Raw genomic sequence first — 26,488 nt, 5'->3', positions numbered from 1 at the left:
TAAAGAGGGAGGGAAGCCAGGGAATCAGAAAGTTTAAGGATTTCTGCCCCACAGATATCTCCGGCAGGTAATATTTGAAGCCACCTTGGATAAAGAGTTGCTAGTTACTCATATGATGGATGACTAGACTTGCCTTTTTCTGTTAGTGACATTCCTATTCTCTAAGTCACCAATTTGTGGCCACATTTTTCCAGCTTCTCTGTGGTTGGAAATTCACTGTAGCAACAGAATGTTAGCATCTGTAAGACAGTAGGGTATGGGCATGAAATTTTTCTTTTATGTTAGAAATTCATATTAATATTCCTTTTTGCTTCATATGTCATTCATTATAAAATGTTTTCTTTACCCAAATTATCAAAAAAAATTTTTTTTAATGCTTTCCACTTCATTTCTCCAGTTTGGTATTAGAAACAGGGACCTCAAGCCATCCTGGACTCTCCTTCTTATCCTCTATGTCCATTTTGTCTCCAGAGTCTTTTTTTTTTTTTAATTGACATATAGTTAGTTGCTTTACAATATTGTGTCAGTGTCTACTGTACAGCAAAATGAATCAGCCCCACATACACATATATCCCCTCCCTTTTGGTGTTTCACTATCCAGATCATCTTGATTCTGCCTCCAAGGTGTTTTCGAGGTCTCTGTTTCCTTTTTTGTGGGTGGGGGGGGAGGGCCACAGGGCTTGTAGGATCTTATTTCCCGACCAGGGATCATCCCATGCCCCCAGCAGTAAGAGCATGGAGTCCTGACCACTGGGCAGCCAGAGAATTCCCTGTTTCATATACCTCTTGGTTTAGTTCTTCATCACCTCCCCTATTCTTTCTCTCTATTTTCTTTCTTCACAGTACTGCTAAAACACTCTTCCTGGAAGAGTATAGGTTTATACAATGTCACCATCTTACTCTGTATAGCCTCCTTTTTGAATGCCTTAATAACAAAGGTACCTCTGTCTACCTCTTAGCCGTTTTCCCTTCTGCTGCTCTTAATTTTTTGCTTCAGCTAGATGTCCTACTTGTTCTTGTCAGCATGTCTTTTCTTTAATGTTTTTGTTTAGTTATTCATTTTGCTTCTACTAAGAATTGATTCACTCACTTATCCATTCACTCCAAATGATTATATGTATTTTTACCCCCACATCTTTGCTTTTAGACATTCTGTTTGACCTTCAAGTTCCATCTGAGAGACTGCTACTTTGGAGAAGTCTCTTCCCTACTTTTCCTTAAAAAAATAAAAAGGAATAAACAAACTTATTAATCTTGCTTTCCTTGGAAACACCCTGTTGTTGTTTAGTCACCAAGTCGTGTCCAGCTCTTAGAAAATCCCGTGGACTGTAGCCTGCCAGGCTCCTCTGTCCATGGGATTTCCTAGGCAAGAATACTGGAGTGGGGTGCCATTTCCTCCTCCAGGGGATCTTCCTGACTCAGGGGTGAAGTCTTCTGCGTCTCCTGCATAGCAGGCGAATTCTTTTTCCACTCAACTACCTGGCAAGCCCCTGGAAACAGCCTAGCATGGTGTTTCTGTATAGGATTTTTTTTTGTTTGTGATTGTTTTTTTCGGTGGCTTATGGGATCTTATTAGTTCCCCGACCAGGGATCAAACCCGGCCCCCAATGGTGAAGCGCTGAGTCCTAACCACTGGACTGCCAGGGAATTCCCCATATAGGACGTTTATTTTTATTGCCAAGAATATTTTTAGTTGTCTGAATATTTGTCTTATCTCTTTCTCTAGCTTTTAAGTGCCTTGGGGATCAGGATTCAGTCTTTGTATTCTTGGCAGGAATAGACATTTTCTTCCACTTAATGTAATAGGGGCTCCATGTATTTTTTTCAATAGTAACTGTGATAATTAGCTGACAGAGTTCTTAGCATTGATTACTAATTGAGCAATTATGGACAGATTCTCAGTTTTACATGAATAGATTTTTGCTCCTTTATGCCATGTTTCTGCTTTTAAGTATTTGAGTATTATACATTATACAATGAAAGGGTTCAGTTCTAATTAATGGTGTCTTGAAAGAACTTGAGTATTTTCCTAACCTAAGAATTATATTTTGAATAATGTCAGAGTAATTTTGTCTAACTTTGATGTTTAAATATGCTGTATTTTTTTTATTTTACTGTAATTGATTAGTGCAGTGGCTTCAGTGAAGTTTGTTTATTGATATATAGTCATAAGCCACATTTGTTTTTTTCTTGGTAGTCTACCAGAACTATATTGGAATGCAGTATTCTCTAGGAACACTGGGCTTCAATTTGAGAAAATGTGATTTAAAAGGTGAAATATCATTCCTGATTTGTAAAAATTCGCCGTTTTGATTTCCTCTCTTGGTGGCCTATAGAGCATATCCATCAAGTTACTAGGCACTTGCAGTAACTGGCATATGTAAACGTGGTTATTTTGCTTGGAAACTTCTTGCCACATATTATTAACTGCTCTCTGTCTGATATTTTCTAAACAAAATATTTATGGCTCTCTGTCTTTCAGGCTGGCATGGCTCTATATAAGATTGTCCCCAAAAACCCTTACTACTTTTGGTCAGTGATGAGCTTAATTATGCAAGTGAGTATGGCATTCAGAATGGGATTGAGATTTGTTTTTATTTTTGTGTAAGTAATTGTCCTTAATGTGTCCTCTGAACATCTTGGGTAATATGTTGCAGCATGTGTAAAACAGGGACTTGATACACTGTCAGCTGATTTTTTTGAATTGGGGGGTTTTGGTATTCTTTATGAGTTGATACATTGGTTTATTTGTGTGTAATACAGAGTGTATTTCCCCTTAATCTTAGATCTGTTACTAGGTTGCTTGATCAAGTATGAGCCTGGAAATGTTTGATATTGTTGGTTAGTGAACAAATGATTGAACTGGGTGACCTTGTTTTATCACTTCTTTCTGAGCCTCAGTCTTCTCTTCTGCAGAATAGAGATGCTTATCTCCCAGAGCCACTGTGAGGACCAAAATGAGATACTGTGTATGAGAAGATGGGGAGGAAGGTGTTAAAATGTAGCAGTTTAGAACAGAGAGGCTCTGGGCTCAGACTGGTCTGCTTTCAAATACTGGCTTTACCCCACGTCTTGAGCTGTTGGGACATCTTTTTAACCTTAGTTTATCTGTAAAATAAGCATAATAACTACTCTGAAAGGTTGTTTACAGGAGGCAAATGAGCTCAGAGCGGAATCTTTGGCAATGTTAAAATGATTAATATCATATAGCGATTTTAATGATCAGTCTGAGGCAACTGTCGCTGTTAAGTAAGCCGTGCTATAAATAGAAGAAATTGGCATTTCCCTTATAATATGTGAACATCTCAAGAAGACATCACAAAGGCTTTTCTCTTCAAATGCTTGGAACCGTTTATCTATAATAAACAGTATAAACATAACCCCTCTTAATATATTTCAAGAAAAATGTTTGAATGACCTATTTAAAAATCAGGTCATATTGTAGAAACCGTTTCAAGAATGTGTAAGATAACAAACCTTTAGTAAAGAAATCTCTTGTAAAGCAAACAGTCTCTAATGTATCTTCTTGGTAAATTCAAATTAGGTCTGATATTTGACATAGTGGTTTGTTAATTACGGGCCAGAGTCACAATAATAGTCTGCATGCCGATAATATAAATAGTGCAAAAAGGGAAGAAATTAGAATGAAACATGTATCTTTTCTCCTCCAGTCTATATCAGCACAGGATGAAAACCTCTCAAAAACGATGTTTCTGCCCCTTGCTGAGAGAATGGTAGAAAAAATGGTGAAAGAGGACAAGATAGAAGCAGAGGCTGAAGTGAGTAATTTAAAGCCCACTTTTGTATTTGCATGTTTTTGATATTGTTACAACATTGCAAATTGTTGCTTTATTCTCTTTAGAGAACTAGTTCCTCACTCTTGAGTTTTGTGTAAATGTGAAACTGTGGAATTCCCCAGCCTAGGTGTAGTGAATGAAGGAGCTGTTGTTTCTTGCATGCTTCCAGCAAGTGTTCTCTGTTGAGATATACACAGATAGAGGAGATACTGTTGCCTGATTCTCACTGTTAATTTCGTCTTATTTGAAGATGGTGTTCTTTTCTATTAGACAGCTTTTTAAAAATATATAAATGACATATCTCTTTATTATTGAAAAGTTTCAGTGGTTACACTTTTTGTTTGTTTTTTCTATAAGGTTGAACTTTATTATATGATCCTGGAACGTTTGGGAAAGTACCAGGAAGCCTTGGATGTTATCAGAGGAAAATTAGGAGGTAATTGAGGGCCTGTTTCTTTATATACTTAACCATCTATATTATCAAACTGTTATATCAAACTTTTTGTTTTACAGTTAGATAAAACATACCTTAATGGTGTTTATTTAGCCATGAGGGAGCATAATTACTTTTTCATTTGTTTAAAAAACATTAATATTTTCTTCTTCTCTGAGCTGCATTTCCTTAGTCTTTCCCTATTTCTAAAACTTTGGTTAATCTTCTTACTGATTTGCAAGGACACTTTACATGTTAAAGAAGTTAGAGCTCTTTTCTGTTGTTGTGAAAATACTTTTTTCCTTTTTGTTGGAAAATTTATTTGTATGAACTTCATAGATGGTGTTAACTATTCCTCTATTTTTAGACATTTATGACAAACAGTTTGTTTCCTAAATATTTACACATCTTTGATTTCCTTAGGAGAAGTTCATGGGAATGCAGTTATTGTTTTGACAACTCTGTTTTTTATTCGTGCCTTTATGGCCAGTTTCTTTTATGGCCTCATAACTCTCATTAGGTCCAGCCATGAAAAAGATTTCGTTTCATACAAGTAATGTATATCCTTTACTAAAACTGTAACGGTAACTGATAGTTTTAATTATTTTAATTATATAAAATGTAGGAAGAGTTTTGTTTTTATTTTTAATGTTACTTTCTAACTTCAGCCTCCTTGCAGGTGAGTACAAGTCAACTTTCTATTTTCATCCAGTTAGGTTGTAGTTCTATGGATAGTTAAAATTTAAATTCTCTGTAGAAAATTCATAATGTAATTGTTGGCGTCCATAATCTGCTTAATCTGCTAAACTGTTTTGAAAGAACAGGGCAGGTATAATTTGGTCAGATATTTAGTCCTAGTTTTTTTGTTCCCAGCTGTTGGAAGAGTTTGATTCATTTCTTTTAATCTTCCTCCTAACATCTCTCCTTTCTCATCTTGTTCAAGTCCAAGCTTATTCAATGTTTTGAAAGTGTGTGGATGGTCAGTCTATGGTCTAAATATACAAGTCCTCAGATACTCTTGGGATTTTATGTGTATCTCACATACTAGATCTTCAACTCAATATGTTCTGGATCCTTTTATTTTATAGGAAAACAGGATTAAAAAGTTTATGTCAGAAATATACTATTTTTCTTTTCAGGAAAACACCCTTCGTGAGATAGAAGTTTGTGTCTAATGGTGGTCCCATTTTCTGAAAGAGTGAATAAGAACATGTGACAGTTTCCTTCTTGTATTTGGACTTTGTTCTGATTTCTGAGTGAAAATGAAACCAGCTTATTAACTTTTATTACTTTTAATTGTAGAGAAGTTGACAAGTGAGATTCAGAGTCGGGAAAATAAATGCATGGCTATGTATAAGAAGCTGAGCAGGTGGCCAGAGTGTAACGCCCTTTCCCGGCGCCTCTTACTGAAAAAGTAAGTAGATGCTTCTTGGACTATGAGAGTAGAGTGGGGCTTTTTGATTTTTTTGGACTATATCTTTTGAGATTTCTGGGCATAAAGTGAAGTCCTTTAGTTGTGTGTCCTGGATATTTTTTTAAAAGTTTTTGATGAGCCTTCATCTTTCAATAAAGAGGTATAGTGAAACTTTTGCCACCAGGATGCTGAGTATTCAGAATGAATGCTGAAAATTCATTAATTTGTCAAACTAAGTATTTGTCTCCCCCCAGCCCACCTAGGAAGCACTAATGTGGCGGGTTTTCTATAAAGAATATTAGTTTTTTAGACCTGGTCATTTTATTGAAGGAAAGAATAGCTTCTTAGAAGTGTTTGACCTTGAAAATACCTTTGGAGTTGCTGCCCTTTTAGGGCTGTAGAAGAAACCCAGAGGGAAGATTGGATTTCTCCTAATGAAGACTAAAATATCACTTAGAAAATAAGTTGAGTATCATGGTTCCTCAGGCAGATTTGTCACAACTTGGGTTTAATCCTGTGTGCACCATTCAATCTGATTTTAGCTCAGATGACTGGCAGTTCTATCTGACTTATTTCGATTCTGTCTTTCGACTGATTGAAGAGGCCTGGACTCCTCCTGCTGAAGGTGAACAGTAAGTTGTCTTCTTTCCTGAATTACAGTACTTTTTAATATGTTGTAGCAAAAAGATATCCTTATAAGCCTAATTGAATTCTCTGTCTCAATAATGTATCCCATTTAAAGAAAGATTTTTTTTTCCATTTTAAAATTTTAAAATAAATACATGTCCATTGTAAATATCTTAAATTAGGACAAAAACGTATGGTGTGAAAAATGTTAGTTCCTAGTTATCCTATCATCCCAGGATGGTTTTTTTTCCAGTTTTATTGAGATGTAATTGACACAGAAATTACTCTTGATAACAGTTTGATAGCTTCCAGATTTATTTGAAAAAGACGGTTTGGTGTCTTTTCTTCCAAATTTGTTTATATTATGCATATACTACCATAACTATTCTTATTTAACATAAAAATGCAATTCTATTAGATGTAATGATTTACAACTTGGTATTCCCCTCTCTTAAATGTATCTTGGGCATCTTTCCATATATAGTAAACACAGATTTGATTAATTCTTTTTAGTAACTTAAGAGAACTCCATTTTAGAAATGTACGAAATTCATTTAATCTGTCTCCTTTTGATGGGTACTTGTATTGTTGCTGATTCCTGTTTTGGGGGCTATTACAGACATTATTCATAAATAGGATCTTTTAAAAAAGTGAATAAAGAAATAGGATTCATGAACTGATGCTTACTTTATAATATTAACTAAGTCTCTAATTTTTCTCAGCCTCATTTTCTTAGCACTAAAATTTACTTATATTTTTAGTTAGGTAATATATGTGCAAAATATATAAATAATAATTTTTTTTAAGAAAGCAGTAGAGGTGGTTAGTCTCTGTAATAATCAGATGCCAGAACTGGGAGGAATCATGTGTCATATTAAGTGTCAGAATATGCTCTTAGCTTTTATTCTCATTTGTGTTGTTTTATTGTTATCAGATACTTTTTGTTATTTTTAATTTGTTTCTTGAAATCAGTTTGGCTTGACTAGTAAGTTTTGGCACAAAACAATAGAGGCACAAAATACCTTTTTCATGTGTTTATGCCCAGCTCTTTAGAAGGAGAAGTACATTATTCTGCAGAAGAAGCTGTGAGGTTTATAGAAGATCGGATAACAGAAGAATCTAAAAATTCTCGCCATCTCCGAGGACCACATCTAGCTAAACTGGAACTGATTAGACGTTTACGACGTCAAGGTTTTAATGATGAGTACAAACTGGGTAAGAAGCTGTAATAATATTTGGGAACCATGGCGAAGGGATAGGGACACACTCAGTACCCAAGGGCAGTATCTGTTTTCTGAGGCCTGCAGTGATAAAGTTGTGTTTTGCGAAGTGAATGTCTTCATAACCTGAAAAGACTTACTAATGAATGGATCGCTAATAAAATTAGGCCTCAGTCACGCATGCAACTTGGCTTAACTTTAACATTTCTCTGTGTGCCATCAGAGTCTTTGTCAGGCATTCTTTTGCTGACCTAACAATGATATAAAAATCAGTTTCAAAGTAAAATAGCCAGTTCTGTAAAAGTTCCAGGATTTCAAGAAGTGAGTGAATGATTTCTTGAAAATCTGCTCTAAGCACTCACAAAACCATTGACAAAATAACTTCTGGTCAAGTTAGTGTAGTTAACAGTTGAGGAGAAAATTTATAAGAATAATGACAAGATGGGAGAAAAGAATGATTTGGTTAGTAGAGCATTAAGAGAGACCTTCAGGAAATTTGATGAAGCTCTTAGATGTTTTTTTGTAAAATTGTTCTTGTTGAGCTTACTACACAAGAAGTGAATGTGGTCATATTGTACTAGTTCACAGTTTTACTGGGAAAAAGCACTATTCCCAGCCAAAATCAGCTCATACTAAGAATTAGAATTAGCTTTAGTTTTAATTATACCCTAAATTTTGTTAGGTTTAGGATCGTGAACTTTAAAAACATTTTCAGTTTCATTTTTTTTTTAAGATAAAGCTCCAAAGAACATCCCCCCACACCCCGTTCATCATTATAGAAATTTGGTTCTCATTAAAACTTGATTAATTTTAAGAGGGTTTTTTTAGGGACCAGTTGTCCTCAGATGATGAGTACTTCTCAATACCTAAAACCTATCCTAGAACATCTCTGTCCCTTCTAATAATCATGTAATTATTGTTGTCTACAGTTTATTCTAAAATGAACTGGCTATCTCTCTGTCATTCTGTATGTCGACTATTCACAGCCAGTTTTGAATTCCATGTTGACTTCTTTCTTTAGGTCTACCTCAGTCACTTTAGTTTGTGTTTATTTCCGAATTGCAAATGAAAATTTTTCACGTGACTTTCAGCAAAATATTGTTAAAATATATTTCAAAGAATTGGTTTTTTCAGATTTCCCTGGTGGGCCAGTGGTTAGGACTCTGTGCTTCCACTGCAGGGGGGCCTGGGTGCAATCCCAAGTTGAGGAAGTAGGATCTTACAAGCTGCGTGGTGCAGCCAAAAAAAAAAATTTTTTTTGCTTTCTTTCCAAAGCTGGAAAGAAAACTATTTGGATCTGTTTTCACACTTGCTATTATTCAGTTCAGTCGCTCAGTCGTGTCCAACTCTTTGCGACCCCATGAACCGCAGCACGCCAGGCCTCCCTGTCCATCACCAACTCCCAGAGTCCACCCAAACCCATGGCCATCAAGTCTATGATGCCATCCAGCCATCTCATCCTCCATTGTCCCCTTCTCCTCCTGCCCTCAATCTTTCCCAGCATCATGGTCTTTTCCAATGAGTCAGCTCTTCCCATCAGGTGGCCAAAGTATTGGAGTTTCAGCTTCAACATCAGTCCTTCCAGTGAACACCTGGGACTGATCTCCTTTAGGATGGACTGGCTGGATCTCCTTGCAGTCGAAGGGACTTTCAAGAGTCTTCTCCAACACCACAGTTCAAAAGCATCAATTCTTCGGCGCTCAGCTTTCTTTATAGTCCAACTCTCACATCCATACATGACCACTGGAAAAACCATAACCTTGACTAAACGGACCTTTGTTGGCAAAGTAATGTCTGCTTTTTAATATGCTGTCTAGATTGGTCATAACTTTCCTTCCAAGGAGTAAGCGTCTTTTAATTTCATTGCTGCAGTCACCATCTACAGTGATTTTGGAGCCCAGAAAAATAAAGTCAGCCACTGTTTCCACTGTTTCCCCATCTATTTCCCATGAAGTGATGGGACCGGATGCCATGATCTTAGTTTTCTGAATGTTGAGCTTTAAGCCAACTTTTTCACTCTCCTCTTTCACTTTCATCAAGAGGCTCTTTGGTTCTTCTTCACTTTCTGCCATAAGGGTGGTGTCATCTGCATATCTGAGGTTATTGATATTTCTCCCGGCAGTCTTGATTCCAGCTTGTGCTTCCTCCAGCCCAGTGTTTCTCATGATGTACTCTGCATATAAGTTAAATAAGCAGGGTGACAATATATAGCCTTGCTATTATATTCATCCCCTATCTTCCTCTTCCCTCTCACCCACCTGAATCTTACAAATTGGATTTGTCTAATCTCCACACACAGAAGAATTTTTTTTCTTTTTCTTACCAGTGAGTAATTCTTAGTCTCTTTTGGATCACAGAGACCTGTGAGAATCTGATTAGGAACAGAGAAGGAACCGATACCTGAAATGTTACAGAGATTTATTAAAAATCTCTGCTTCCTAAGTCTAGTTCAATTTGAGAGCATTGAACTTTTATTATTTTTATTTTTAATTTGAAGAAAAATAATATGAGCTGGTAGCTTTCTGCATATCCAGGTTTAAATTTTACATTGTGGCTTTGGAGTTATTGGCCCATGGCTCTTCCCATTGATTTTCTCTTCTGTTGGTGTGCCTGTTGACAAACATTATCTTTCATTCAGCTAACATTTATTTAATACTTGCTAAGTAGTTTAGGAACTGGAGAAAAGCATGTTTATTTAATGCTTGCATATAGACTCAAGTATTTAAACTTTAACGAAAACTTTTTAACTATTTAAACTTCAGTTGAATGAAAAACTTCACATTTCCTCAATGTAATAACTGAGCTGGTAAGATTCAATTTCTTTTTCAAGTATTTGTTTATTTTTAAACTAGCAAGCCATCTTCCGGCCCTCATTGTCATCCTCATTCTCATTGAAGCAAAATTTTCATTTAATTGAAATAAATGTTTCTCAAATCAGATTTATCACTTAAATTAGAAATTTCTTTAGCCCATGAATTATTTAGTGATATTTTACCCTTCTCTCTCTTAGGTGATCCAGAGGAATTAATGTTCCAGTATTTTAAAAAGTTTGGGGATAAACCTTGTTGTTTCACAGACCTCAAGGTGTTTGTTGACCTCTTGCCTGCTACACAGTGTACAAAAGTAAGTAGCGTTCTGTTGATTACCTGTATTTATTGTAACTAGGTTAAGAGTTCATGTTTCTTTTCTAAAATGGCTGAAAGTAGTGAACATGAGATTATCAAGATATTGCTCTATCAAGCCAAGTAGTCTAGGTGCTATCAGATTTAAGGCATAATTTCTTGTAAAGCTGAGCCTTAATGAGAATAAGCCCCTGGTAGGTAATTGAATTCTATTGGTGTGTGTGTGTGTGTGTGGAGAGAGAGAGAGAGAAAATGCAGTTGTAAGAGAAATAATAGAGAAAGATCTGTATGTCTTTCACCCATTTTGCCTAATGGTGAGATCTAGCATAACTATAGTGTAATACCATAATTAGGAAATTGGCATTGATAAAATCCACTGACCTTATTCAGATTTCACCAGTTTTACGTGCATTCATTTGTGTGTCTATGTGTAGTATGTTTGTGTGTATATATTTAGTGTAGTGTGTAGTGCATGTGGATTCATGTGGCCACTACGTAGATAAGATGCATAGTAGTTCTGCCACCAGCATCCCCCCACGTGCTGCCTACCGTTTTCTGCCCACAGCCGCCTCCCTTTATCTCCTCCTTTACCCGTCCCTCTCCCTTAGCAACTGCTAAAATGTTTTCTCTTTCCACAATTTTGTCATTTTAAGAATGTTATATAATGGAAACGTATTATGTATAACTTTCTTTACTCAGCGTAATTCCCCAGATTTCATCTGTGTTGTTACATGTACCAAGTTCATTGCTGGTACAGCAGTATTATTCTGAGTAATATTCCTTGATATGGATGTACCACAAGTTTCTTTAACTTGTTGAAGAACATCTGGGTGTCTCTGGTTTTAAGCTATTACAAATAGAGCTGCTGTGAACATTTGCATGCAGGTTTTTTATGTGAACCTAAGTCTTCATTTCTCTGCTCCCTGTCTGGGGGTCAAACCTCAGCAGGAGTTCAGCTGTGGGGTCTTATGGTAGTTGCATGTTTAGCTTTTTAAAGAAAAGGCCAAACTTTTCCACAGTGACTAGGTCTTTTAAATTCCTGTTAGCTATGTATGAGTCATCTGGTTTTTCTGCATCCTTATCAGCATTAGGTGTTACCACAGTTTTTTATTTTTGCCATTCTAGTAAATGTATAGTGATGTTTCGTTATGGTTTTAATGTGCATTTCCCTAATGCTTAATATTTTTAAACATTTTTTCATGTGCTGATTTGCCATCTGTATTTTCTCCTCAGTGAAATGTCTGTTATTATCTTTTGCTCATTTTCTAATTGGTTTTTTTTTTTTTTTACTGTTGAACTCACTCAGTCGTGCCTGACTCTTTGTGACCCCATGGACTGTAGCCTACTAGGCTCCCCCGTCCATGGGATTTTCCAGGCAGGAGTACTGGAGTGGGTTGCCATTTCCTTCTCCAGGGGATCTTCCCGACCCAGGGGTCGAACCTGGGTCTCCTGCATTGTAGGCAGACGCTTTACTGTCTGAGCCACCAGGGATTTTTACTGTTGAGTTTTGAGAATTCTTTAGATATTCTGGATATAAGTCCTTTATCAGATATGTGGTTTCAAATATTTTCTCCCACACTATAGCTTGTCTTTTTATCCTTTTAACGGGATCTTTTGCAGAGCAAAGTTGTGTTTTTGCCCGTGTCATGGAACTTGCAGGATCTTAGCTCTCTGTCTGGGGGTCAAACCTCAGCAGTGAAAGCACTGAGTCCTAGCCACTGGACCACCAGGGAATTCCCAGAGTAAAATTTTCAAGTTTGATGAAATCCAGTGGACTTCCCTTTTAATGTCTTGTCTCTGATTTTTTAAAAACTGAAACAGTTAATTGCTGATTTTGTCAAATCATGATTTATTCTTGCTGAAGCAGTCTGAAACTCAAATCTTAGGGATTTTTAAAAAATAAACCTTGAAGACCCAAATAGACATTTCTCTGAAGAAGATATGCAGTTGGCCAACAGGCACGTGAAAAGATACACAACATCACTAGTTATTAGAGAAATGCAAATCAAAGCTACAATGAAGTATCACCTCATACCAGTCAGAATGGCCTTTAACAAAAAGTCTGCAAAAAAAAAAAAATCTGCAAATAATAAATGCTAGATAGGGTATGGAGAAAAAGGAACCCTCGTATACTGTTGGTGGGAGTGTAAATTTGTGCAGCTGCTGTGGAAAACAGTATGGAAGTTCCTTAAATAATTGAAAATAGAACTACTGTGTGATCCAGCAATCCTACTCCTGGGCATATAGCCAGAAAAGATGAAAACTAATTTGAAAAGATAACATGCATCCCAGTGTTCATAGCAGCACTGTTTTATAGTAGTAAAGACAAGAAGGCAACCTAAGTATTCATCAGCATATAACTGTATAAAGAAGATGTGGCATGTGTATATCTATGTTTATCTGCACACACATATATACGTATATTGTTGTTTAGTTGCTAAGTTGTGTCAGCTCTTTTGCACCCCTATGGACTATAGCCCACCAGCCTTCTCTGTCTGTGAGATTTCCCAGGAAGGAATACTGGAGTGGGTTGCCATTTCCTTCTCCAGGGAATCTTCTAACCCAGGGATGGAACTCACATCTCCTGCATTGGCAGGCGGATTCTTTACTACTGTACCATCAGGGAAGCCCTTACATACATACATACATGATAGACATACACACACATGAAATGAGATGTTAGCTATAAAAAATAATGAAATGTTGCCATTTGCAGCATAGATGGACCTAGAGATTATCATACTAAACGAAGTAAGTCAAAGACAAATATATGATATCACTTACATGTGGAATCTAAAAAATAATACAAATTAACTTATTTATAAAACAGAAACAGACTCACAGATGTAGAAAGCAAAATTATGGTTACCAAAGGGGAACAAGGGGGGAAGGGATAAATTAGGAATATGGGATTAACAGATACACACACTACTATATATAAAATAGATGAATAAAAAGCACAGGAAGCTATGTTCAATATCTTATAAAAACCTATAATATAAAAGAATCTGAAAAAAAATATAGCTAAGTCACTTTTCTGTATATCTGAGACTAATACAATATTGTAGCAACTATACTTCAATAAAATTAAAGAAAAAAACCCCTTAATTTTGGAATAACTACATTTATAGGAAAGTTGTAAATATAGTAAAGAAAGTTACACTATACCCTTCACCCAGCTTTCCCCAATGTTAACATCTTAAATTACAGTGGTACATTTGTCAGAACAAAGAAACTGATAGATACATTATTGTTAACTAGCCTTTAGACTTTATTTGTATTTCTGTAGCTCTTCCATTAGTGTCCTTTATCTCTTCGGGAATCTAAGCCGGGGTACCATATTGTAGTTAATTGTCATCTATCAGGATTTTTTTCGTGTGATTAAATCAATGTAAATCAATTACACGCTGAAGTGGCGAACCTTATTTTTAGACTCGTCATCCACAGCAACGTGTGTTGGATCAGATTGTTCACCCATTAATGAGAATTTCATACCTTCTTGCATATTAAAGGTTTTTAAGCATTTAGCCCCAAGTATCCTTGGGTAGCGGGCAGTTGGAGTATTCTACCAGTTGGAAGAACAGTGTGCCCGAGGTAGGATAGAGCTCTATATAAAGAAATACTGGTGTCTGTCAAGAAAGTCTGTGACCTTTGGTCAGCTTTACTTATAAAAAGCTCTTAATTAGTGGAGGTTGGAAGTCTTCCTGTCCCAGGGCTCCCACCATCTGTTCTTCCAGAAAGCCTCTGTCAACCCCATGTGGAAGGAGTGAAGCTCAGTGGGAGGGCAGTGGTGATGACTAGAGTGTTCGTCTCATGACCACACCCTTAGTCCACCTGCACTCAGCTCTCTGCAGTCTTGAGGCTGCACATCTAGGGCAGATGGAGCAGTGCTTTCCCAAACTGCCAAGTAGCCAGTGTTCTCTGTTGGATTCTGAAACGACTACCACCATTCACTTTGGTTTAGAAAGGGTTATTCTTGGAGTGCTGTTAAGCTCAGACTAAGCTTTAGAAGTTTTCTAGATAAATTGTAACATATCCAGAAAAGAAGGTTCTGGGTTATACTTGAAAGCCTTTGAGAGAGAAATGGTTGATTGGAAGAGAGACGTTTGGTCTGGTGCTGACAGTACTTTGTTTCTCCTAATTTGAAAAGCTTTCCTGTAGAAGAGGAATAAGAACAGGGACCAGCAAGAAGTTGTTGCAGGGAATTAAGAATTTCTCTCAGTGAGAAAAAGATCTTTTTTATAGTCACAATTCTCTAAAAATGCAGCATGTGAGTTTCATGCTACTGGAGGGATTAAAGCAGAAAATAGAACCATGTGGGAGAGAGAGATTCGTTCAGTAAGTGTCACCCATGTTATTTGCTGAGTGCTAAAGTAGGGAACAATTGACCATGCTTCATAGTGCTTACCATCTTGTAAATTAAAGCATCAAATGATGGGAATGCATTAGAGGAGTGCTTACCTTGCATTCAGCTGAGATTCATATAGGTTTGCTAGCACAGTTTTAGAACCAGAAGCTCTACTTTATTGACATGTTTGAAAATCTTAGGTCACCTCTGTGACCCCATGTAGTAATAATCTACTGGGAGGAACCCTCTAGAGATGGCGAAATACTAGCAGTGTTGAGGTGGTCATTGTTCAGTGAGACAAAGGGTTGAAAGCTCTTGCAGTGAGTTTTGTAGTCCTGTGTAAACTTTTTAATTGAGAGGGGTAATTTTGCTGCCACAACTTTTTAAATGTAGGATGACTTCAGTAGCTAAAATATTCTGCCGCTCAGCAGTATGTTTGTAAGAGGATTGTGGACTCTCCAAGTAAGGCTCACACTGAGAACTGCTGTCCCACTGAATTAGGAGACACGTTCTAGAATGGGATTGGTCCCTAAGAATGGTACATAGAGTTCAGTTATCCCAAAGTGTGTCACCTCTGGTGACATTTTTATATTTTGTTTACTTTGTCTTGGGATTTTAAGTTAACAATAAAATGGTTCCAGTTTTTAAAGAAGCTTTTTGTATAGCAGAAAAACTGTAAAGACTAGAACAGAGAATGAACATAATTGTTTTATGACAAAACCTGTTGGAAGGCCTTAATAATAAACATAACTAGATATATAAAATTGTTCATAAGAAATATAAAATGGCTTACAGGAATGGAAGAGCTGGCAATAAAAATTATGTAGGCATTTAATCAAAAACATGAAAACTAATGCCACAGAGTTTTAGTTACAAATGTGATTATCTGATCATAATAAAGTTAAGATTCATACAATTGTAGAGAAATTGAAGCAAAGTTATGACAGATGTGAAACTGCATGATGAGTAGGAATTTTATTTTAATGTAATTTTTATTTCTATCTAAAAATTACATGTATAAAATTGAAGAAATCAAGTGGTACTACAAGGCTTATCTTGAAAAACAATTGCAGCTCTTTGCCTTCTCCAGCCCTGGTTTTGGCTCTGTGCAGGCAAATTACTTTTAACTGTTTCTTTTGTTATTTAACACTGTATTTCTAAATTTTAGGCTCATATAGTTCTTTATTTTTATGGTTACAGTCTTCATCTGTTGGTATCCTATTGTGTGTGTGTGTGTGTGTGTGTGTGTGTGTGTGTGTGTGTGTTTAGTTGCTAAGTCATGTCCGATTCTTTGCAATGCCGTGGATTGTAGCCCACAACGCTCCTCTGTCCATGGGATCCTACTGTGGAAAGCAATAATTTCATTTCTAACATCCTACTTCTCTTAATGTACTTTCCCCTCAATATAATATAGTCATTATTCTGCGTTCATATTTTTATGACTAAATATTCACAGCTGAGCCACTTTATATATGGATATTATAGCTTTTTTACACAACTTTCTTTCTTGGAGTTAATGTTTTTGTTTTTTGTTCATTTCACCCCTGTCAGTCTGACAGAACCATGAACGTTTAAAACTCCTCTTAGGGGGTTGTCTGAAATGTGAGGTTAATAGATCTGTTCCAGTCACCCCTTGAGTCTACAGTGTCTGTGTTCAGCTTCTCCTGGGGATGAAGGAAAACTCTGACTTCTACTGGGTTTAGGAATTCACTCAGTGACCTTTGGAGGAGTCTAACTTTTTAAAATTTAGCAGATTCTCCTGTTGAATTTCCACCAGCACTTTAGCTTTCAGACATACTTCCTGCCTTTAATTTCTGAGTCTTCCAAGGCTCCGCAGCTAGAAGAGGCTTGCTGCTTATTGGTGACCTCCCCATCGCATACTGCTGGATTCCAGTGTTCTTGACCCCATACATTGGTTATTAATACCACCTGCCCTTGTGCCTTTTATCTTTTGAAATCTTGTTAATGCTTTTTACTCGCTGTCATCTCCTCACATTTTACATGTTCTTGATCCATATGAGTGAGTCCTTTTTTGTTCTTCACTGTCATCTTCATAGGATCTTGGAAGAGAGTGAAAATAGCTTGTGTTTAATAAATGGGTAGTTGGAACTTTTTTTTCTTTAAAACAATGTATTAATTTTGGATCATAAAATATAGGGAAGACATAAAATATAGTGACCCCTTGGCTGCATTTCCCTTTCATAAACACCTTTTAGAACCCCAGACTTGTGCTGCCCAAGCATTCTCTCACATCCTGACAGCTGCAAGGTATAGCATCCAAGCATGTGTGACGTGTAAACAGACACCCTGACCACAAGGTAGGGGTCCCTTCCAGTTAAGTCTTCTAACTCACTTTTGCTAGTATTGCAACTGAACTGGTCGTAGAACTCACGTTTTTAAAATTTTATTCCATATTTCCATATTTAGAGAATTAAAAAGATTTTAATAAAAGATGTCACCATAGGGATGGAATTTCCTGGCAGTCCAGTGGTTAGGACTCTGATTCCACTGCAAGGGACCACAGGTTTGATACCTGGTCGGGGAACTAAGATGTTGCATGTCACACGGTATAGTGAAAAAGATTTTACCATTGGAAAAACTGGGTGAAGGGTACACAGGATCTGTTATTTCTTACAACTTCATGCAAATCTATAATTATCTCAAAATTAAAGCTTTAATCAAAAAAAACAATTTAAGGCTATTGACATTCCCTTCAGTGTATAATGTTTCCTTTAAGAATTTATTTGTAGTATAATAGTGTGTTTGTTTTAGGGTAATTGTTCTTTTTTGCAGTCTTCCTAAATAAACTTTTTCATTGCTACATTGTATATTATGTTAATGTGTTATAATTTAAGAAACATGTTCACAGTTCTTTTCATCTTTTAGTGCTTATACTGCATGGTGTTAAGGTAATACTTGTGACTAGCAGTGAACGTGTCACATGTGCCTGTTTCATTGGAGTTTCACCAGCACTGTGTGCTGTTAGAAGTGTTTTGTTGGCAATTTTCGTAGATAGAAAATGGAGTTTTAATTTATATTTCTCCTTGATGTCTTTTTCTAGACCATTTTGGTATTTGTTAATTGCGACTTACTAGAGATGAGTTCTATTTTGAGACCTGTACTTTTTTTTCTTTCAACTTTGCAGTTTATTAATCAGTTACTTGGAGTGGTTCCTTTGTCAACACCAACAGAGGATAAGCTGGCGCTGCCGGCCGACATCAGAGCTCTGCAGCGACATTTGTGTGTGGTGCAGCTGACGAGGTTACTTGGCTTGTACCATACGATGGATAAGAACCAGAAACTGAGTGTGGTCAAAGAACTGATGTTAAGGTACCAGCATGGACTGGAATTTGGTGAGCAACCTTTCAAAGTGTTCGGTAGTTCCCTGCTCTGCTAAGACTTAGAATTAATTTTACTTACTTTAATTGGAGGCTAATTACTCATAGCACACTGTTTTAATGCTTTTGGCAAGAAAAATATTTTATTGAGTGTGAACACTATCCAAATAATAAAATGCAAAGCCTTTCTTAAACTTGGAGTTTTAAAAAATTTTAATAGGCCCCCAGATAGCCATATTCTTCCTAATCTGGCGAGCCAACTTTTCATCACATTGAGACTCAGATGATGAATTGCAGAGTTTATGATAATTGTCACATATTCTGCTTGTAGGCCTTAGTATTCTTAATGTATAGACTATGTAAATGAACAAAAAGTATGTTGTAAATTGTGAGGTATATATTTAGTTTAGAAGTAGATGATGTGTGATAAAATATGATATGTGTGATAAAATATAAATTATCTAAGTGGATGATGTTAGGATTTCTCTAACTGTATCCTAAAAAATTAGGTGAAATAATGAGCATAGTACATTAGTTGTACATAGCTCTTGATGTCTGTTCTTTTCTTCACTTGAAACCTTTCCCAACCTTTCCCATTTTGGGACTGTTTGGAATACCACCTCTGTTCGGAAAGCCTTTTGCTCCAGCTGAGTGTGGTCTCACCTTTTTTTGACTCTTTTAATTCATGGCTTATATTTTCTTCTGGTATTTACTTCATTCTTAATAGTTTTCTTTTACCCTTCTTCCTACTATCGTTTTCTTGCTTTAAATAACTCTTTGGGGACAGTAATCATTGAACAAATCTTAAAATATAGATATAATTTTTTCCCCCATAGGGAAATCCTGTTTGAAAACCGAATTGCAATTTTCAGACTATTACTGTCTCCTTGCTGTCCATGTGCTTATTGATGTATGGAGAGAAACAGGTAAAAAGCAATGATTTCAGTTTAACTTTATTTTTACTGTTTGTTTTTACTGATTATAAATCCTTAGACTAATTACATAATCCAAGACTTTGATTTATGCTTTTAGGTTTTTCTTCTTGCCTTTCTCCAGGGTGCTTCTAGAAGAACCCAAGTCACCAAGTATCCTCTATATATTCAGGGTAATCTTAAATCAGTGGATATCTGTTCTGTTTTAAAATGTTTCTGAATAGTGAGTAAACAACCTATGGCAAAGTTATAATAATTAAAATGCAGAGAAACTGATTTAGAGATAGATGTATGAATCCATGGAATGAAATAGCCATTTTTGTTCATTTAAATTTATATACATGGGTATATACTTTTTTTTGGAATATAGTTCAGATTAACCTATTTAAGACAAAAATAGACTACATGGTAAAGGAAACATCATGAATCATTGAGCAAGAGAAGGCTGATTCAGCAGATGTTTCAGCCTTTTCTTTAGTTCTCATGCTCTGACATTTTCTCTTATTAGCAGTTTTTGAGAAAAAATAACTAGCTACTTATTGCATTATTATTAATGAAAATAAACTACAGAAGAAACAGGGCTGGGGAGACAATGCTGTGTGAAGACACAGCCCTGCTCTTGTGGGTCATTTCACCAAGCACCCAATTTTGATGTCCTCCTCGTGCTTAAAATCCTTCAGAGATGCTCTGTTTTCTTGAGGATAAACGTCAGCCTTATTAGAATGGTTTACAGTGCTCTCTAATCTAGCTTCTGCCTGCATCTTCAGATTCTTAAGTACTTAAAGCCCTAAATCTGCTTGTTTGTTGTTGCTGTTTCTGTCCCTGAATATCACGTTGCCTCTCTTTGAGATACCTGTCTCACCTCCTCCATCTAATATTTACTCAAGAGCGCCTCTGACAAGAATATCTTGATTTCACCCCTTTCCTCATTGCAGATTTTATGCCCCTTGTGAACTTTTGTAGCACATTGTATATACCCATATGATGCTGCTTGTTATACTGTGTTCTACTGGAGGTGGGGATGAAATTCTTTTCATCAGATTACTTGCTATCAGGAGCCCCAGATTCAGGAGGTTGCATAGAGCTGTAAAAGTCATCTTAATGTAAAAACCATAATGAACTGACTACTTAGTAATTTGGTCTCTACTCCGATACCCTTCCCCACTTATTCGTAGCATCTGTTCTTGCTCATAATGACATGGCTTTGCTAATCTCTTGGTTTTGGAGCAAGATATCTGACCATATAATAATAATAACACTTGACACTTGTTGATCATCAGGCACTTGAAAGTACTTTATATGAATTAGCTAATTTTAAACCTTGTAATAATACAGTTAAGAAGGTTACAGTTTTACAGATGAGGGAAATACAAGGCAGAGAAATAAAGAAAGTAGGTTGTCCAAAAATCATACAGTGCAAATACATGTGAAGTTACAGATACTTTAAATGCAAGGTTCCTTTCTTTCTTTTTTTCAGGATTTTCGTTTTATTCTTTTTTGCTTTTTCCTTTTTTGGTTTCTTGAAGTCAACGAAAGTGATGCTGAATATTCCAGTTGTAGACATAGTCATTGTTCAAGGTGGATCTGATAAAAATTAGAAATGTTATGGAGGGACTTCCGTGGTGGCCCAGTGGCTAAGACTCCACGTTCCCAATGCAGGGGACCTGGGTTTGATCCCTGGTCAAGGAACTAGATCCCACACGCCGAAACTAGAAGATCCTACATACCATAACCGAGACCAAAGATCCTGCACACCACAACTAAGACCTGACACAGTCAAATACATAAATACATTAAAAAAGGAAAGAAAGAAATGTACAGAAAACTGGGAGGATATCTAGAGAGACCGATTTGAATGTGAATGGATTAAGAAGAGCACTTTAAGATTAAATTGATGATGCTCTCAGACACTTATTCAGGGACTTCCCTGGCGGCCCAGTGATGAAGACTTCACCTAATCTAGGGGATGCAGGTTGGATTCCTAGTCAGGGAGCTAAGATTCCACATGCATGGGACCAGAGAAACCAAAACATAAAACAGAAGCAATATTGTAACAAATTCAATAAAGACTCTTTATGATGCTGCTACACAAATGAAATGAGGCATGAAGAATATAATTTTTCCCCCTCTCTGGTTTTACTGGGATATAGTAGATGCGTTACATTGTGTTAGTTTAAGGTACACTATATGATAATGTGTTGCAAAATGATTACCACAGTGAGTTTAGTTAAAGTTCATCACCTCATATAGCTGCTCCAGTTGTGATGACAATCTTCTCTCTTCAGTTCAGTTCAGTTCAGTCGCACAGTCACGTCCGACTCTTTGTGACCCCATGGACTGCAGCACACCAGGCCTCCTTGTCCATCACCAACTCCCGGAGTCCACCCAAACCCTTGTCCATCGAGTCGGTGATGCCATCCAACCATCTCATCCTCTGTCGTCCCCTTCTTCTCCTGCCCTCAATCTTTCCTAGTGTCAGGGTCTTTTCCAGTGAGTCAGCTCTTCGCATCAGGTGACCAAAGTATTGGAGTTTCAGCTTCAACATCAGTCCTTCCAATGAACACCCAGGACTGATCTCCTTTAGGATGGACTGGTTGCATCTCCTTGGAGTCCAAAGGACTCTCAAGAGTCTTCTCCAACACCACAGTTCAAAAGCATCAATTCTTCGGCGCTCAGCTTTCTTTATAGTCCAACTCTCACATCCATACGTGACCACTGGAAAAACCATAGCCTTGACTAGACAGACCTTTGTTGGCAAAGTAATGTCTCTGCTTTTTAATATGCTGTCTAGGTTGGTCATAACTTTCCTTCCAAGGAGTAAGCATCTTTTAATTTCATGGCTGCAGTCACCATCTGCAGTGATTTTGGAGCCCAGAAAAATAAAGTCTTCCACTGTTTGCCCATCTATTTGCCATGAAATGATGGGACCGGATGCCATGATCTTAGTTTTCTGAAAGTTGCTTCCTGACCTGCATACAGGTTTCTCAAGAGGCAGGTCAGGTGGTCTGGTATTCCCATCTCTTTCAGAATTTTCCTCAGTTTATTGTGATCCACAGAGTCAAAGGCTTTGGCATAGTCATTAAAGCAGAAATAGATGTTTGTCTGAAACTCTTACTTTTTCGATGATCCAGCGGATGTTGGCAATTTGCTCTCCGGTTCCTCTGCCTTTTCTAAAACCAGCTTGAACATCTGGAAGTTCACTGTTCATGTATTGCTGAAGCCTGGCTTGGAGAGTTTTGAGCATTACTTTACTAGCGTGTGAGATGAATGCCATTGTGTGGTAGTTTGAGCATTCTGTGGCATGCCTTTCTTTGGGATTGGGATGAAAACTGACCTTTTCCAGTCCTGTGGCCATTGCTGAGTTTTCCAAATTTGCTGATATATTGAGTGCAGCACTTTCACAGCATCGTTTTCAGGATTTGAAATAGCTCAACCGGAATTCCATCACCTCCACTAGCTTTGTTCGTAGTGATGCTTCCTAAGGCCCACTTGACTTCACATTCCATGATGTCTGGCTCTAGGTGAGTGATCAAACCATCGTGATTATCTGGGTTGTGAAGATCTTTTTTGTACAGTTCTTCTGTGTATTCTTGTCACCTCTTCTTAGTATCTTCTGCTTCTGTTAGATCCATACCATTTGTGTCCTTTATTGAGCCCATCTTTGCATGAAATGTTCCCTTAGTAGCTCTAATTTTCTTGATGAGATCTCTAGTCTTTCCCATTGTATTGTTTTCCTCTATTTCTTTGCATTGATCTCTGAGGAAGGCTTTCTTATCTCTCCTTGCTATTCTTTGGAACTCTGCATTCAAATGGGTATATTTTTCCTTTTCTCCTTTGCTTTTCGCTTCCCTTCTTTTCACAGCTATTTGTAAGGCCTCCTCAGACAGCCATTTTGCTTTTTGGCATTTCTTTTTCTTGGGGATGGTCATGATTCCTGTCTCCTGTACAATGTCACGAACCTCCGTCCATAGTTCATCAGGCACTCTATCAGATCTAGTCCCTTAAATCTATTTGTCATTTCCACTGTATAATTGTAAGGGATTTGATTTAGGTCATACCTGAATGGTCTAGTGGTTTTTCCCCATTTTCTTCGATTTCAGTCTGAATTTGGCAATAAGGAGTTCATGATCTGAGCCACACAGTCAGCTCCCGGTCTTGTTTTTGCTGACTGTATAGAGCTTCTCCATCTTTGGCTGCAAAGAATATAATCAGTCTGATTTCGGTGTTAACCAACTGGTGATGTCCATGTGTAGAGTCTTCTCTTGTGTTGTTGGAAGAGGGTGTTTGCTATGACAAGTGTGTTCTCTTGGCAGAACTCTATTAGCCTTTGCCCTGCTTCATTCTGTACTCCAAGGCCAAATTTGCCTGTTACTCCAGGTGTTTCTTGACTTCCTACTTTTGCATTCCAGTCCCCTATAATGAAAAGGACATCTACTCTCTTAACAACTTTCAAATACACTGTTGTTAACTGTAGTCACCATGCTATACATTATATCCTCAGAACTTACTGTATTTTTTACCTTTTTGTTATATTATAAAATTTAATTAGAAAAATTTTGTCCCCAAGATCCTCATCAACCCTTCATGTTCTTTGATTTGGTGCAGAATTTGCATAGAGTTGTCAGTTCAGTCGCTCAGTCATGTCCTACTCTTTGCGACCCCATGAATTGCAGCATGCCTGGCCTCCCTGTCCATCACCAACTCCCGGAGTTTACCCAGACCCATGTCGATCGAGTTGGTTATGCCATCCAACCATCTCATCCTCTGTCGTCCCCTTCTCCTCCTGCCCCCAATCCTTCCCAGCATTAGGGTCATTTCCAATGAGTCAACTCTTCGCATGAGGTGGCCAAAGTATTGGAGTTTCAGCTTCAACATCAGTCCTTCCAATGAACACTGAGGACTGATCGCCTTTAGGATGGACTGGTTGCATCTCCTTGCAGTCCAAGGGACTCTCAAGAGTCTTCTCCAACACCACAGTTCAAAAGCATCAATTCTTCGGCGCTCAGCTTTCTTCACAGTGCAACTCTCACATCCATACATGACCACTGGAAAAACCATAGCCTTGACTAGAGGGACCTTTGTTGGCAAAGTAATGTCTCTGCTTTTAAATATACTGTCTAGGTTGGTCATAACCTTCCTTCCAAGGAGTAAGCGTCTTTTAATTTCATGGCTGCAATCACCATCAGCAGTGATTTTGGAGCCCCAAAAGATAAAGTCTGACACTATTTCCACTGTTTCCCCATCTATTTGCCATGAAGTGATGGGACCGGATGCCATGATCTTAGTTTTCTGAACGTTGAGCTTTAAGCCAACTTTTTCACTCTCCTCTTTCACTTTCATCAAGAGGCATAGAGTTGTAGTTATATTCTAAATTTTGCAAACTAAAATAGGATGATAAATGTCTTCATAATGTTGGGTGTAATAATTCAGAAGTATAAATTAAACCTTTTTTTTGCTATTTACTTTGAAATTTTGTTTTCATTTAAAAGAGATCGTTAAGAAGTTAAAAAAACAAAAAAAACTCTGTTATGGTTATCCTTGAATAACATTGGACTTAAAAAATTTATCTGTAATTGTCCAGCTGTCTCTTCTGCTTAATTCTGAACCTGTTGAGGCCAGCAACCACCTATGACTCTTATCTCTGGGTCTTATATCTAGTGTTATTGCAGAGTTTAGGTCACTGAGTGTTGAATTAAATAAAATTATGATTGTGAAGACCAGTTAGCAACATGAGAAAACACAAAATTGGATGTATGCCATGATTACTACTGGTAAAAGTAATTATAGTTCAAAAGCAATACATTAATCATAGTGGTAGTTTGAGTAGATCTTGGATAGTTTACATAGTTTGGATAGGATTATAGATAATATTTATTTAAAACCCCAATTTTTAGTTATATTTTGTTTCTTTTCTCTTGGGATAAAAGCATATAAAATATAATCTCAAAAGCTCAGTGCTTGAAGCTTTTCATTTTAGATGTTTTTTTCCTAAATAAAAGTAGCTGGAAAATGGTATATTTTAATCTCAGTTTTCCAGCTTCCTAAAGACACTAACATTTTTGCATATTTCCTTCTCTCTTTGTGAGTGCTTTATATACTTGAGATGAACTCTTCATACTCATTTGAATTCTGTATGTTATACTGGTCATTACTGTTTAATTATATTTTTTTGCTATTAAAAATTCCTTGTTAATGTCAAATGGTTGTATGATATTTCCCTGTGTGGGTATAACTAGTTTACTATTCCTCTCTTATTAGTACAATGGATGTCCTTGTATGTAAAACTTTATCTGCATTTCATATTATTTTCTTTAGATAATTTCATAAAAGAGAAATTATTTACCCATTAAGAATATTGATGTGTGTAACTTTTTGAATTTTGGTACTCCAGAAAAAGTGTATCATTTTAGTTGAATTATTAGAGGGCAATTTTTTTTTCAAATATTAGTTGACATCCTGTTAGAGTTACATGTGGAAGAAAAATGATGTCTAGAGAAAGCATCTGTCTGGGGTTTCATAGAGAAAACCCTGTACTGGGAAGCTTGGTGGATTCCAGTTCTCCTTCAAAGTCCATTTCTTCTCAGAATCTAGGATCCTATGAGATTCCAAACTTCTCTTTAAGACCTGGCAGCTTAAAGTTGCATCGTTTTTGCAGATCTTACCTCAGTTAAGAACTGAGGTAACTATTGAGGGACTGTCTATTCAGGAAAATTCCCTATTTTGCTTTCAGGTGTGTATCTAAAATTTGTTCTGTGCCACCCAGCCTAATCCTTAAAATAGTTAGTGGAGGGGATGACATCACTAAGTTTTTGTTTTTTATTTTTGAGAACCCCCATTTGCTGTCAAAAACTGGATAATGCTATTATATTTTGGTTCTAGGTGATGAGACCGCTGTGTGGCAGGCCCTGACTTTGCTGGAAGAGGGACTGACTCACAGCCCTTCCAATGCTCAGTTCAAATTGCTGCTTGTCCGAATCTACTGTATGCTGGGGGCGTTTGAACCAGTGGTGGACCTGTACTCCAGCCTTGATGCTAAGCATATCCAGCATGACACCATTGGGTTGGTAGTATATACTCTGAATAATGAGCGGCCAGCTACAGCAGGGGGGTAGTCCTCATATGTGGAACTCGAGTATTTTAATTTTAGCAGAAACATTGTTCCTGGTATTATGTTTTGTAGATTAAATAATCACCTGTTATAACCCATTACAAAGCAGATTTTTATATCTTTCAGCATTTTGTGGTAGTTTTAAATTT

At 37.0% G+C, this 26,488-nt stretch overlaps 1 protein-coding gene across 4 annotated transcripts in view; it reads left to right on the top strand.

Annotated features, from left to right (window-relative positions):
- NAA25 (N-alpha-acetyltransferase 25, NatB auxiliary subunit) overlaps positions 1 to 26,488 on the top strand; it is a 62,777-nt gene that overhangs the window by 16,355 nt on the left and 19,934 nt on the right. For all 4 annotated transcript variants that reach the window (XM_081546235.1, XM_081546233.1, XM_081546234.1 and 1 more), the window contains 10 exons: positions 2,483 to 2,557; positions 3,672 to 3,779; positions 4,155 to 4,233; positions 5,533 to 5,644; positions 6,187 to 6,276; positions 7,317 to 7,486; positions 10,502 to 10,614; positions 18,107 to 18,314; positions 19,136 to 19,225; positions 26,111 to 26,291. In XM_081546235.1, the coding sequence (XP_081402361.1) occupies positions 2,489 to 2,557; positions 3,672 to 3,779; positions 4,155 to 4,233; positions 5,533 to 5,644; positions 6,187 to 6,276; positions 7,317 to 7,486; positions 10,502 to 10,614; positions 18,107 to 18,314; positions 19,136 to 19,225; positions 26,111 to 26,291 (1,220 nt within the window). In that variant the 5' untranslated portion in view covers positions 2,483 to 2,488. The remainder of the gene's footprint in view (positions 1 to 2,482; positions 2,558 to 3,671; positions 3,780 to 4,154; positions 4,234 to 5,532; positions 5,645 to 6,186; positions 6,277 to 7,316; positions 7,487 to 10,501; positions 10,615 to 18,106; positions 18,315 to 19,135; positions 19,226 to 26,110; positions 26,292 to 26,488) is intronic.

This window comes from Giraffa tippelskirchi, chromosome 11 (genome assembly GCF_054371585.1).
Source record: "Giraffa tippelskirchi isolate mGirTip1 chromosome 11, T2T-mGirTip1v1.2.pri, whole genome shotgun sequence".
Classification (NCBI taxonomy): Eukaryota; Metazoa; Chordata; class Mammalia; order Artiodactyla; family Giraffidae; genus Giraffa; species Giraffa tippelskirchi.
Note: the sequence above shows the minus strand (reverse complement) of the source record. Positions and strands in the feature narration are given on the sequence as shown.